Below are 13,833 nucleotides of genomic sequence, written 5' to 3'. Positions count from 1 at the left end.
CACATTATTGGTTTGCTGCTGCTGCTGCTGCTAAGTTGCTTCAGTCGTGTCCAACTCTGGGAACCCATAGACGGCAGCCCACCAGGCTCCCCCGTCCCTGGGATTCTCCAGGCAAGAACACTGGAGTGGGTTGCCATTTCCTTCTCCTATGCATGAAAGTGAAAAGTGAAAGTGAAGTCGCTCAGATGTGTCTGACTCTTAGCGACCCCATGGACGGCAGCCCACCAGGCTTCTCTGTCCATGGGATTTTCCAGGCAAGAGTACTGGAGTGGGGTGCCATTGCCTTCTCCACATTATTGGTTTGGGGTTGGCTAATTCTTTGTTGTGTGGGAGTGTTCTTTGCATTTTAGGATGTTCAGTAACATCCCTGGCCTCTATTCGCTGAATGTCTGTAGCATTACCTCTACTAAAGTTAGGACAGAGAAAAATGTCTCCAGGCCTTGCCACATATTCCTTGCTGGGGAAGGTGAGGGAGTGCAAAATCTTCCCCAGTTGAGAACCATGGGTCTAGAGAAACGATGTAGGCAGTAGAAGTAGAATTATTTATTTTCACATTCTGCCAGCTTCATAAGAATGTTTGTTACTACACAATGAAAAAACTTTCATAAAGAGGATAGAAAAATTTCAGACTCTGTCCTGGGAGGGCAGCACTGGAATAATATTTTAGGAAAATAAACCTAAAAAGTGGTATGTTGTTTTTATTGAGAGTATATGTATACTCATATATGAATATATGGCAGTATGCTGTGAATTTGGTGAAGAGTTGTATATATTTGTGTACCAACATCACTAATAATAGTTTCTAATTTCTTTTTTAGCAAGGACTTGCTGGAATGCCATGAAACTTCAGAAACTTCCTTTTCAGCATTTAACTTTTATTTCATCAATTTATATTTCCTACTACTTTTGTTTCAAGAAATTTGAGGACTTATGTTTTTTGGTAACTGATCACAGATCCAGTTCTTTGGTGCTTTTATTTTTCTTCTAAACATTTGTGGACTTCTTGAAAATATTTCTGTTCTTATCTCAGGATCCTTACCCTAGCATATCTTTCCTACTTAAAGAAAAAAAAAATCCTTGAGCTTCTCAAGAGTATTATAGTAGTTCAGATCCTGCAGTGTTCATACAATTATTGTAAGGATCAAACTTCTGAGTAATAGAACACTATTATGTCTCCTTTCTGTAATATTCTGTGCAGGTTGACTTGAAAACCCTCAGAATAATTTGTAGAGCCATCTTGGAATTAACCAAATAAGATATGACCTATATATGAATTCAGGAGAGTTAAGAGTATGATCTTAAGGAACCTGGTATAACTGTTTAGCATTCATTTTCATAAAACGAAGTTTATTTTTTATTAGATAAAGTCTAAAGTTAATCTTCCTGTTTTTCATAGGTATGTCCTTCCAATACGGACATTAATGAATCTTTTTCATCTGTGTTGCCTCCATTCGTTCCTCATGAGCCAGCTAGAGATTTGGAATATCACTCTTCAAATCTCAGACTGTTGAGGGTATCTCCTGACACCGTGTCAAGGACTGTCAGACATTTAACAGGTTCGTAGAGAAGGATATATTGTCTTTATAACTAGCTTGCTATGCCTAATTAATTCTTAACTTTTGAACTGTAATGATGTTAACTTTAGATTAGGTATATTTATAAATCCTTAGATGTTTTATTAGATGAACCATTTGATTTTTCATTGAGTTCTTCATGACAGTGTTTTGAACTGAATTACATGGAGGAGTCTGATATTAAAGTCAGTTTGTTTCTGTATTCCTTTTTGTGACTTGAAGGAAAAAGGAAACTGAATGAGCACAGGAGCAGATATAAGTTTATAGAGAGGAGACTGAAAAATTAATTTTGAGGTAGAAAGCAAGATTGTCTGCAGAGCGAGGTAGAGAGTTGTGGAGGTGGGTGAGGGGACTTGAGAAGAATGGCTTGGTGAAGGCTTAGAATTTATGTTAAAGTGAGTAGGGGATGGAACTGACCAAGGTTAAAAAAATGGATTGGCAGGTAGTTCTAAGAGCTGAGGTTGATGACTATCCTGGACATTTTCATGTAAGTGAAATCATACAGTATGAGATCTTTTGTGGCCTTCTTCTTTTTATTGGGTACATTTTCAACATTCATCCATGTTATAGCATATATCAGAACCATTTTTATTGCCAAATAATAGTTCATAGTGTAGCTATAGCACATTTTGTTTGCCTCTTCATTGGTTGATGGACCTTTGGGCTGTTTCCACTTTATGATCATTAAGAATAATGCTGCTATATGAACATTCATACACAGGGCTTTGTGTATTTATTTTTATTTCTCTCTGGTGTGTATCCATGAGTGGGAATTTCTGGTTCAAGGTAACAATGTTTAAAATTTTGAATATCTGCTTAACTGTTTTCCAGAGAATGAGCACTATATTATCTTCCCAACAGCATTATGAGGGTTCTGATTTCTTTACATCCTCAGCGACACTTGCATTTCTGTCTTTTTTACTATAGCCCTCCTGGTAGGTGTGAAGTAGTATCTGTGGTTTTGTTTTTTGTTTCCCTATTCCAATCCCAAAGAAAGGCAATGCCAAAGAATGCTCAAACTACCACGCAATTGCACTCATCTCACATGCTAGTAAAGTAATGCTCAAAATTCTCCAAGCCAGGCTTCAGCAGTACATGAACTGTGAACTTCCAGATGTTCATGCTGATTTTAGAAAAGGCAGAGGAACCAGAGATCAAATTGCCAACATCGGTTGGATCATGGAAAAAGCAAGAGAGTTCCAGAAAAACATCTATTTCTGCTTTATTGATTATGCCAAAGCCTTTGACTGTGTGGACCACAACAAACTGTGGAAAATTCTGAGAGAGATGGGAATACCAGACCACCTGACCTGCCTCTTGAGAAACCTATATGCAGGTCGGGAAGCAACAGTTGGAACTGGACATGGAACAACAGACCGGTTCCAAATAGGAACAGGTGTATGTCAAGGCAGTATGTTGTCACCCTGCTTATTTAACTTCTATGCAGAGTACATCATGAGAAACGCTGGGCTGGATGAAGCACAAGCTAGAATCAAGATTGCTGGGAGAAATATCAATAACCTCAGATATGCAGATGACACCACCATTATGGCAGAAAGTGAAGAGGAACTAAAAAGCCTCTTGATGAAAGTGAAAGAGGAGAGTGAAGAAGTTGGCTTAAAGCTCAACATTCAGAAAACGAAGATCATGGCATCTGGTCCCATCACTTCATGGGAAATAGATGGGGAAACAGTGGAAACAGTGTCAGACTTTAATTTCTGGGCTCCAAAATCACTTTAGATGGTGACTGCAGCCATGAAATTAAGACGCTTACTCCTTGGAAGAAAACTTATGACCAACCTAGATAGTATATTGAAAAGCAGAGATATTACTTTGCCAACAAAGGTCCGTCTAGTCAAGGTTATGGTTTTCCACTGGTCCTGTATAGATGAGAGTTGGACATGCTCTCACATCCATACATGTGAAGAATTGATGCTTTTGAAGTGTGGTGTTGGAGAAGACTCTTGAGAGTCCCTTGGACTGCAAGCAGATCCAACCACTCCATCCTAAAGGAGATCAGTCCTGGGTGTTCATTGGAAGGAATGATGCTGAAGCTGAAACTCCAATACTTTGGCCACCTCATGCGAAGAGTTGACTCATTGGAAAAGACCCTGATACTGAGAGGGATTGGGGGCAGGAGGAGAAGGGGACGACAGAGGATGAGATGGCTGGATGACATCACCAACTCGATGGACATGAGTTTGAGTGAACTCTGGGAGTTGGTGATGGACAGGGAGGCCTGGCATGCTGTGATTCATGGGGTCGCAAAGAGTCGGACATGACTGAGCAACTGAACTGAACTGAATGGCTAATGATGTTGAACATCTTTTGTTGTGTTTATTGGACAGTTATATATCTTCTTTGGAGAAATGTCTATTAAAATCCTCACTCACTTTTTAATTGGTTTATTAACTTTTTGTTCTCCATTTTAAGAGTTCTTTGTATATTCTGGATACAGGTCCCTTATTAGATATGTTATTTGCAAAAATTCTCCCACTTCTGTTGAGTTATTGGTTCACTTACTTGCTGGTATTGACTTCACAGAATTTTTAATTTTGACAAAATCTTATTTTATCTGTTTTTCTTTTTTGAAGTTAGTTTTAAGTAGTGGTAAAATACTGATAATGTTTCATGTTAGCTATTTTTACATATGTAGTTCATTGGCATTAAATACATTCACATTGTCTTGTAAACAATGTCATGCATTCACAAAGCTCTTTCATCTTGTAAAACTGGAACTCTGTATCTAAATATTAAAGGATAACTCCCCATTCCCTCCTACTTCCCCATCAACCATGGTTCTACTTTTCACCTCTGCTTTGAATTTGAGTACTCGAGGTACCTCATATAAGTGTTTGTCTGTGACTGATTCATTTCACTTAGAATAATGTTTTTTAAGTTTTATTCATGGTATAGCAGGTGTCAGATTTCTTTGAATTTGTAGATTTTTTGGAGAATATTGCTGTATTAATAATATTGCATATTTTGATCTGCACACATGGGATTTCTTTTTGTTTATTTAGGTCTTCATTTCTTTCAACAGTGTTTTGTAGTTTTCAGCATACAACTCTTGTATGTCCTTGTTAAATTAATTTCAAGTATTTAAATCTTTTTGATGTTACTATATATGGAAATGTTTTCTTAATTTCATTTTTGGAATAGTCACTGCTAATGTATAGAAATAAAGTTTAATTTTGTATGTTCATCTTGTAGCTGGCAACTTTGCTGACCTACCTCTTTGTTATTCCTAATAATTTTTTGTGTGGTTTTCTTATTTTTGTATACAAGCCAGTGTCATCTGCAAATAGAGATGTCTTCTTCCTTTCTAGAATGTATTCTTTTTTGTATATTTCCCCAGTTGCCTTGACAAGAACCTTCAGTACAGTGTTGCATATAAGTGGCAAGAGCAGTCTTCTGCAGGTCTTTGTGGGAACATCTTTTATGATGTCAACTGAGGGGTTTTTGTAGATGCCCTTTATCAGGTTGGGGAAATTGTTTTTTATTTGTAGTTTCTAGAGTGCATTTATCAGAGAAGGCAATGGCACCCCACTCCAGTACTCTTGCTGGGAAAATCCCGTGTATGGAGGAGCCTAGTAGGCTGCAGTCCGTGGGGTTGCAAAGAGTCGGACATGACTGAGCGACTTCACTTTTCACTTTCATGCATTGGAGAAGGAAATGGCAACCCACTCCAGTGTTCTTGCTTGGAGAATCCCAGGGCCAGGGGAGCCTGGTGGGGTCTACAGAGTCTACGGGGTTGCACAGAGTCGGACACGACTGAAGCAACTTAGCAGCAGCAGCAGCAGCAGAGTGCATTTATCTCACGTAAAGGGTGTTAGATTTTGTCAGACGCTTTTTCTGTATTTTTAAAACGATGGTTGTATGTATGATTTTTGTTCTTTAATATTATGAAGCATTATTAATTAATTTTCAGATGTTGAGTCAACTTTGCTTTCTTGGTTATAAATGCTACTTGGTTATGGTGTATAATCCTTGTGTGTGCTGTTGGATTCATTTTACCAGTGATTTTTGGGGGGGGAATTTTGTGATTCATAATAGATATTGATGTGTAAATTTCTTGCCTTTTTTTTTTTGGTTAGGTTTTGGTACAAAAGTAACACTGGTGTCATAAGTTGAGTTAGAAGTAATTTGAGTTTTCTTTCTCTTTCTCTTTTTGTGAGTCTAGCTAAATTTTGTCCCATATATTGTTGATCTTTTTGAAGAAATTTTGATTTCTCCTCTTTTTCTAATCTCTATTTTTTCTACTTCTTAAATCTATTTGCATTTTAGTTTCTTTTTATTTCCTTTCTTTCATTTGCTTCAGTTTTAGTTTGTGCTTTTTATTGTTTCTTATGATAAAAGGTTAAGTTATTGATTTGAGATTTTTCTTTTTAATATAGGTATTTATGTTGATAGACTTCTAAAGACTGACTGCACGCATTCACTTTTGGCTTGTTGTGTTTTTGTTTTAATTCATCCAACCTGTTTCCTAATATAATTGTAGGAGTTCTTTTCAACTTTGTTGAGGCATGTTTTATGTCCTACGGTATAGTTTATCCTATAGAATGTATGATTTGCACTTGAGAAGAATGTGCATTCTGTTGTTGTTAGGTGGTGTGTTCTATACATGTGTCTTAGTTCCAGGGGTTGATAGTGTTCAAGTCTTCTGTATCCTTGTTGATCTTCTGCTAATTTTCTCCATTTTTGAAAGTAGGGTATTGAAATCTCCAACTATTATTGTTTATTTCTCCCTTTCCTGTCAGAGTTCCTTGATGTATTTTGATATTAAGTGAATCTATGTTTCTAATTGTTATATAGTCCTGATGAATTGGGCCTTTTGTTGTTATATGTTGTCCCTCTTTAATTCTAGAAGCACTTTTTGTTTTGTTTTGTTTTAAAGTCTATTTTGTCTTATATCAGTGTTGACATCCCACTTCTTAACGGTTGCTGCTTGAATGTCATGTCTTTACTCATCCCTTTACTTTTAGTCTACTTATATTTTGAAGCTCAGGTTTATGTCTTATAGTTGTACCTTTATTTCTTAATTCCAGAATGATAGTCTTTGCCTTTTAATGTGATTGTTTAATCCCTTCACATTTAATGTAATTATTGATAAGATTGGGTTTATATTTGCTTATTTACTTTTTGTTTTCCATCTGTCTCATGTCTTTTTTTTCTTTCCTCTTTTACTGGCTTTCATTGCATTAAGTGAATATTTTCCAGTATTTTAACTTCTTTAATAGTTTTCTAGCTAATTAACAATATTATTAGTGGTTGTTCTAGGACTTAGAAAATTTATTTTAACTTACCAGAAAATGCCCCAAATTTATACTAACTGAATTCTAGTGTGATAAAGAGGTGTTTCTGCTATATAGATTTGTTCACTCCCTGTATTTGCTATTCTTTTGATATATAATATACCTGTATGTTACAAACCAAGGAGTACATTATTACATTGTCATAATTATTTATATAATTTTATGGCTTTTACAAAAACTTACGTAGAGAGCACAAACATTTGTTTTTTAGGGCTTATTGCATTTGTATTTGAAGTTACCATTTTTTATTTTTTATTTGTTCCTGTGGACTTGTTACCATCCAGTGTCATTTCCTTGCTGTACTCTTTGTTCTCATGTACCTCCTTTTGTTATTGTCAAATATGTCACATTTCTGTGTGTTATAGCTCCAATAATACAATTAAATATGTTGTTTTATGTAAACTTTCTTTTAAAATTTGTTGGAAGAAAGGAAAATATGCAAGTATCCTGTTTCTTTGTAATTACCTAATATAATTATCTTTATTAGCACTATTTGTTTTGTTATATAAGTTTGAATTACTGTTTGGTATCACTTGCTTTCAACCTGAAGAACTTCCTTTTGTATTTCTTGTAAGATGGTCTTGCTACCAACAATTGCTCTCAGTTTTTATATATCTGGAAATATTTGTATATTTTTGGAAGAGTTTTGCTGGATTTTGAATTCTTAGTTGACAGATATTTTCTTTCAGTACTTTGAATATGTCTTTCCACTGTATTCTACCTTTATTTATTGTTTCTGATGAGAAATCAACTGTTACTCTTATTAATGTTCCACTGTATGTGACTTGGTTTTTCTTACTGTTTTCAGAGTATCCTCTTTCAACATTATGATGTGTCTGTTTATGTTACATTGAGTTCACTTGGATTGTTAGATATATAGGATGTTTTTCATCAAATTTGGGAAGTTTTCAAACATTATTTCCTTTGAGTATTTTTTTTTTTTTGATAATCCCCCATTATACATGTGTCAGTGTACTTAATCTTGTTTAATAGCTCTCTGAGCCTTTGTTCATGTTCATTTATTCTTTTTGGGGGCTGTCCTTCATCCTGCATAGTCTCTGTTATCATCACGTTCACTGATTCTTCTGTCTGTCCCTATTTACCGTTGAGCCTCTAGGAAGTTTTTCATTTCAGTAATACTTTTCAGCCCCAAATGGAAGTTGAACTTCCATTTGGTTCATTTATAATAAGTACTATAACCTTACTTTATATTTGATGAGACATTGCCATTACCTTCTTTTAGTTTTTAAGCATGATTTTCTTTTCTTCTTTGAGCATGTTTATAATAACTGCTTTGAAATCTTTGCTGGCCAAATCCAACATGTGGGTCTCCTTAAAGGCAGTTTCTATTCGTTACTTATTTTTTTCCTATGAATAGTTCACTTTTTCTTTGTATGTCTCAATGTTTTATAAAAACTGGACATTTTAGATAATATATTGTTGTAGCCCTGGATACTAATTGCTTCTCTGGTGCTGAGAATATTTGTTATTGTTTTGCTTGTTTGATTATTAAAATTTTTCTTTAAAAATGTATTTATTTTTGGCTTTGCTGGGTTTTTGTGGGTGCATGTGGGCTTGTCTCTACTTGTGGTGTGCAGGCTTCTCATTGCAGTGGCTTCCTTCTATAGCTGCGGAGCATGCCTCTGGGACATGTGGGCTCAGTAGTTGTAATTCAAGAGCTCAGTACTTGTGGAGACTGGGCTCAGTTGCCACGTGACATGTGGAATCTTCCCAGACTAGGGATTCAACGTGTGTCCCCTTCATTGGCAGGCAGATTCTTAACAACTGGACCACCAGGGAAGTCCTGTCTAGTAATTTAAATAAATCTAATGTTTCTCCTGCAGTATGGACCTTCCGAATTCACTGGAAACCAGAGGCTTTGGTATGTGTAGAGCCTCCCTTACTGTGATCTCCATCCATTCTCCCCTCCTCTGCCTATGGTTTTAACTCAATTTTCTTTTACTGTCTCCTGTTTTCATCTTCTTGTTCAGTTCAGTTCAGTTGCTCAGTTGTGTCCATCTCTTGGTGACCCCATGCTCTGCAGCATGCCAGGCTTCCCTGTCCATCACCAACTCCTGGAGCTTGCTCAAACTAATGTCCATCCAGTCGATGATGCCATCCAACCATCTCATCCTCTGTCATCCTTTTCTCCTCCTGCCTTCAGTTTTTCCCAGCATCAGGGTCTTTTCCAGTGAGTCAGTACTTCCCCTCTGGTGGCCAAACTGTTGGAGCTTCAGCTTCAGTATCAGTCCTTCCAGTGAATATTCAGGACTGATTTCCTTTAGGATGGACTGGTTTGATCTTCTTGCAGTCCAGGGGACTCTCAAGAGTCTTCTCCAATGCCACAGTTCAAAAGCATCAATTCTTCGGCCCTCAGCAATTTTTATGGTCCAGCTCTCACATCCATACATGACTACTGGAAAAACCATAGCTTTGACTAGGGAGACTTTTGTTGGCAAAGTAATATCTCTGATTTTTAATATGCTGTCTAGGTTGGTCATAGCTTTTCTTCCAAGGAGCAAGCGTCTTTTAATTTCATGGTTGCAGTCATTATCTGCAGTGATTTTGGAGCCCCCCAAAATAAAGTCTGCCACTGTTTCCAGTGTTTCCCCAACTATTTCCCATGAAGTGATGGGACTGGATCTTAGTTTTTTGAACGTTGAATTTTAAGCCAGCTTTTTCACTCTCCTCTTTCATCAAGAGGCTCTTTAGTTCTTCTTTGCTTTCTGCCAAAGGGTTGTGTCATCTGTATATCTGAAATTATTGTTATTTCTCCCAGCAGTCTTGATTCCAGCTTGTGCTTCATCCAACCCAGCATTTCACATGATGTACTCTGCATATAAGTTAAATAAGCAGCATGACAATATACATACTTGTTGTACTCCTTTCCCAATTTTGGACCAGTCTGTTGTTCCATGTCTGGTTCTAACTGTTGCCTCTTGACCTGCATACAGATTTCTCAGGAGGCAGGTAAGGTGGTCTGGTATTCCCATCTCTTGAAGAATTTCTCACAGTTTGTTGTGATCCACACAGTCAAAGGCTTTGGTGTAGTCAATAAAGTAGAAATAGATGTTTTTCTGGAACTTTCTTGCTTTTTTGATGATCTAGCGGATGTAGGCAATTTGATCTCTGGTTCCTCTGCCTTTTCTAAAACCAGGTTGAACATCTGGAAGTTCTTGGTTCAAGTACTATTGAAGCCTGGCTTAGAGAATTTTGGGCATTAATTTGCTAGCGTGTGAGATGAATGCAATTGTGTGGTAGTTTGAACATTCTTTGGCATTGCCTTTCTTTGGGGTTGGAATGAAAACTGACCTTTTCCAGTCCTGTGGCTTCTGCTCAGTTTTCCAAATTTGCTGGCATATTGAGTGCAGCGATTTGAAATAGCTCAACTGGAATTCCATCACCTCCACTAGCTTTGTTAGTAGTGATAATTCCTAAAGGCACACTTGACCTTTAGGACGTCCCTAAGTACAGACTATCTTTCCATTTCTTTGGGTCTTCCATTACTTTCAACTGTGTCTTATTTACAGTTTTCAGCATACAGATCTTTCACCTCCTTGGTTAAATTTATTCCTAGGTATTTTATTCTTTTTGGTGCAATTGTAAGTGTGATTGTTTTCTTAATTTTGTTTTCTGATCATTCATATTTACTGCATAGAAATGTAACTTTTTTTGTATAGTGATTTTGTATCTCACAACTTTACTGAATTCATTTTTTTTGTTGTTGGAGTCTTTAGGGTTTTCTATATATAGCATCATGTTATCTGCAGGAGAGACAGCTTTTCTTCTTTTCTGACTTGGATACCTTTTATTTCTTTTTCTTGCCTAATTACTCCACTAGGACTTTTCAAACTAAGCTGAATAAAACTGATGAGAATGAGTATCCTTGTCTTCTTCCCAATGTTAGAGGAAAAGTATTTAGCTTTTCACCCTTGAACGTGATGTTATATAACTTTATGTTGAGGTGCATTCCTTGTATATCCCTTTTGTTGAGAATTCTTATTATAAGTGGGTAGTAAATCTTGTCAAAAGCTTTTTCTGTGTATATTGAGATCATATAATTTATCCTTCATTTTGTTAACAAGGTGTATTTCACTGATTGATTTGTTAATGTTCCTTGGAATAATTTCCACTTGATTATGGTATAGCTCCCCTTTCATGTATTGTTGAATTTGGTTTGCTCATATTTTGCAGAGGATTTTTAGGTCTAAATTTATCAAGTCTTCAATTTAGATCTAAATTTATCAGGCCTGTAATTTTCTTTTTATGTAATGTCCTGGTCTGATTTTGGTATTAGGGTAATGATGGCTTAGTGAAGTGAGTTTGGAAGTGTTCTCTCTTCTACTTTTTAGAAAAATTTGATAAGTGTTGGTTTTAATTCTCTGAATGTTTCATAGCATTCAGTTCTATAAATTCTGGACTTGGACTTTTATTTGTTGGGATACTTTTGAGTACTGATTCAATCTCCTTACTAGTCTGCTCAGATTTCTTGTTTCATGATTGAGACTTGGTAGATTGTATTGATATGTTTCTAGAAATTTATCCATTTCTTCTGGGTTGTCAAATTTGTTAATCCATAATTGTTCCTAGCAGTCTCTTATCCTTATTATTTCTGTGCTATTATTTGTAACATCTTTTTCATTTCTTAGTTTATTTGTGTCCCTTTTTTTCTCTTCGGAATCTAGCTGAAGGACTGTCAGTTTATCTTTTTAAAGAACAAGTCCTTAGTTTCATTGATCTTTTACACTGTCTTTTTAGTCTCTATTTTATTTATTTCCAGACTGATCTTTGTTATTTCCTTCCTTTCTAACTTGGAGCTTTATTTTTCTCTTTCTTGTTCTTTGAGTTGTAAAGTTCAGATGTTTATTTGCTGTTTTTCTTGTTTCTTGACGTAGTTATTTGTTGCTATAACCGTCTCTCTGAACTTTTTGCTGTATCCTCTTAAGTTTTAGTATGGCATATTTCCATTTTCATTTGTCTGCAGGTATGTATTTTTTAATTCCTTTTTGATTTTTTCCTTTGACCCATTGGTTGTTCATTTTGTCAGTCTGTGTTGATTTATTAATTTTCTAGCTGTTTTTTTCCCCTCACAAAGATTTCTGTAACCCTTCCTTCTCAAGTTACTATGTAGCTTATATTGTTCGTTATTAGTTTTCTTGAAGAGTTATTGCTTGGTACTTTAGTTCTTTGCAATCATTAGTCATTAACTCAACCTGTTTCATCATTTATTCAGCTACTTTTTTTGTTTTAAAACTCATTAATAGTTTTAGAATGGCAATTCGTTTTAGTGAAAGGAGTTCAGAATTTAGAGTTAAAATTAAAGGGTTAAAGGGCCTGTTTTTGTCAATTAATGTACAACTATTCAAAAAGTAGTCTGAGGGTCAGTAGTATTGTGCATTATCAGGGAGCTTGTTAGAAATGCAGGATTTCAGCTTTCATCCCAGACCCACTTAGTCAGAATCTGCAAGTTAACAAGATCTTCTCAATGAAAAGCACTGTTGCTTCATCATCTTTGAAACTTCCTTTCCCTCTGTGTAAGGTATAGATCATGTTTGCTGTATATATTAATCATCTGTCACCATCTGTCATACCAAGTTTTAATAATTTATTGTCTGCTTTCTTCTAGTAGAATGTAAACTCTGAGGCAGAATTGGAATGCAAGCTTTGTTTGCTGCTCTATTTCCTATATCTAGAACAGTGGCTAGAACAGAGTAAACATTCATTTTTTTGAATCACCAAGTGAATGTCAAATCTTGTTACTTTTATTGCAGTTATTTATTTTTCACCGTTACTCAGAACTACTTTCATTTAGAATTATTGTGTTAGATAATACAGTATCAGAATTTGCCTGTAATGCAGGAGACCCCAGTTTGATTCCTGGGTCTGAAGATCCCCTGGAGAATGGATAGGCTACCCACTCCAGCAATGTTGGGCTTCCCTGGTGACTTAGACGGGAAGGAATCCACCTGCAGTGCCAGAGACCTGGGTTTGATCCCTGGGTTGGGAAGATTTCCTGGAGGAGAGCATGGCAACCCACTCCAGTATTCTTGCCTGGAGAATCCCCTTACAGAGGAGCCTGGTGGGCTACAGTCCCTGGGGTCACAAAAGTCAGACGTGACTAAATGACTATGCACAGCACATTAGATAATACAAATATAGCATGTTTCCATTGTTGCAGAAAGTTCTTTTAGATGGTACTGCTTACCCTTTTATTCCTTCCACTCATCCTGAATCTGTTTCTGCAGTATTGATCAGATCAGTCAACAACTCCCCACGTCATATAGAACTAATTTCAAACTTTTTAGTGTAACCTTTAGAGTCTTTAGAGTTTCATGTAGTTAGAAATACATATTTTATTCACAGTGTGTTTATTAGGAGAATCATTTAAATCCATTGCAGGTATAGCCTCCATCTGGGCTATATTGCTTTGCCCTCATATGACTTAGGTGAAAGGGAATTTTTGAAAATAAGTTGATTTTCCTTTACTATCCCGTGGAATAAAGTGTTTTATCTTTGATCGAGGAGTCTTTTTTCTTCTGACAACATACATGACACAGCAACAGGCTAACTTATTAGCTTATAAGTAGCATGAAATCAGATGCCATAGGAGATACAATTTGTTCATCATAATGAGAATTCTTTAAAATCTAAATTTTAAGCTCCACATAGTATTCCATAAAATATATATACTGCTATTTTAAAAAAATTACTCTCATTGAATATTTATTTCCACATTAGTTTGTTGTTATAAATCACTTCATAATTAATTAACATCTTTATCTGTAAATCTTTATTTCTTCTGATGGTGAGTTATTCCTTTTGGAGTCCTTTCTGGTAGTGTAAAGACCAGTAGAAGAAAAGCTTGCCTGATTTCTTTTAATGCATAAAAGGAATACATTTCAATTCTATATATATGTGTGTGTGTGTGTATTTATTTATAATAT

General features: G+C 36.0%; 1 protein-coding gene across 6 annotated transcripts in view; it reads left to right on the top strand.

Annotated features, from left to right (window-relative positions):
- Window positions 1-13,833, top strand: part of ALMS1 (ALMS1 centrosome and basal body associated protein) — a 183,995-nt gene that overhangs the window by 50,674 nt on the left and 119,488 nt on the right. For all 6 annotated transcript variants that reach the window (XM_040223844.1, XM_040223841.1, XM_040223843.1 and 3 more), the window contains one exon: window positions 1,397-1,556. In XM_040223844.1, coding sequence (XP_040079778.1) covers window positions 1,397-1,556 — 160 coding nt within the window. The remainder of the gene's footprint in view (window positions 1-1,396; window positions 1,557-13,833) is intronic.

Source organism: Oryx dammah, unplaced genomic scaffold, assembly GCF_014754425.2.
Source record: "Oryx dammah isolate SB20612 unplaced genomic scaffold, SCBI_Odam_1.1 HiC_scaffold_25, whole genome shotgun sequence".
Lineage (NCBI taxonomy): Eukaryota > Metazoa > Chordata > Mammalia > Artiodactyla > Bovidae > Oryx > Oryx dammah.
The sequence above is the reverse complement of the archived record's forward strand: the minus strand, read 5'-3'. Positions and strand labels throughout refer to the sequence as shown.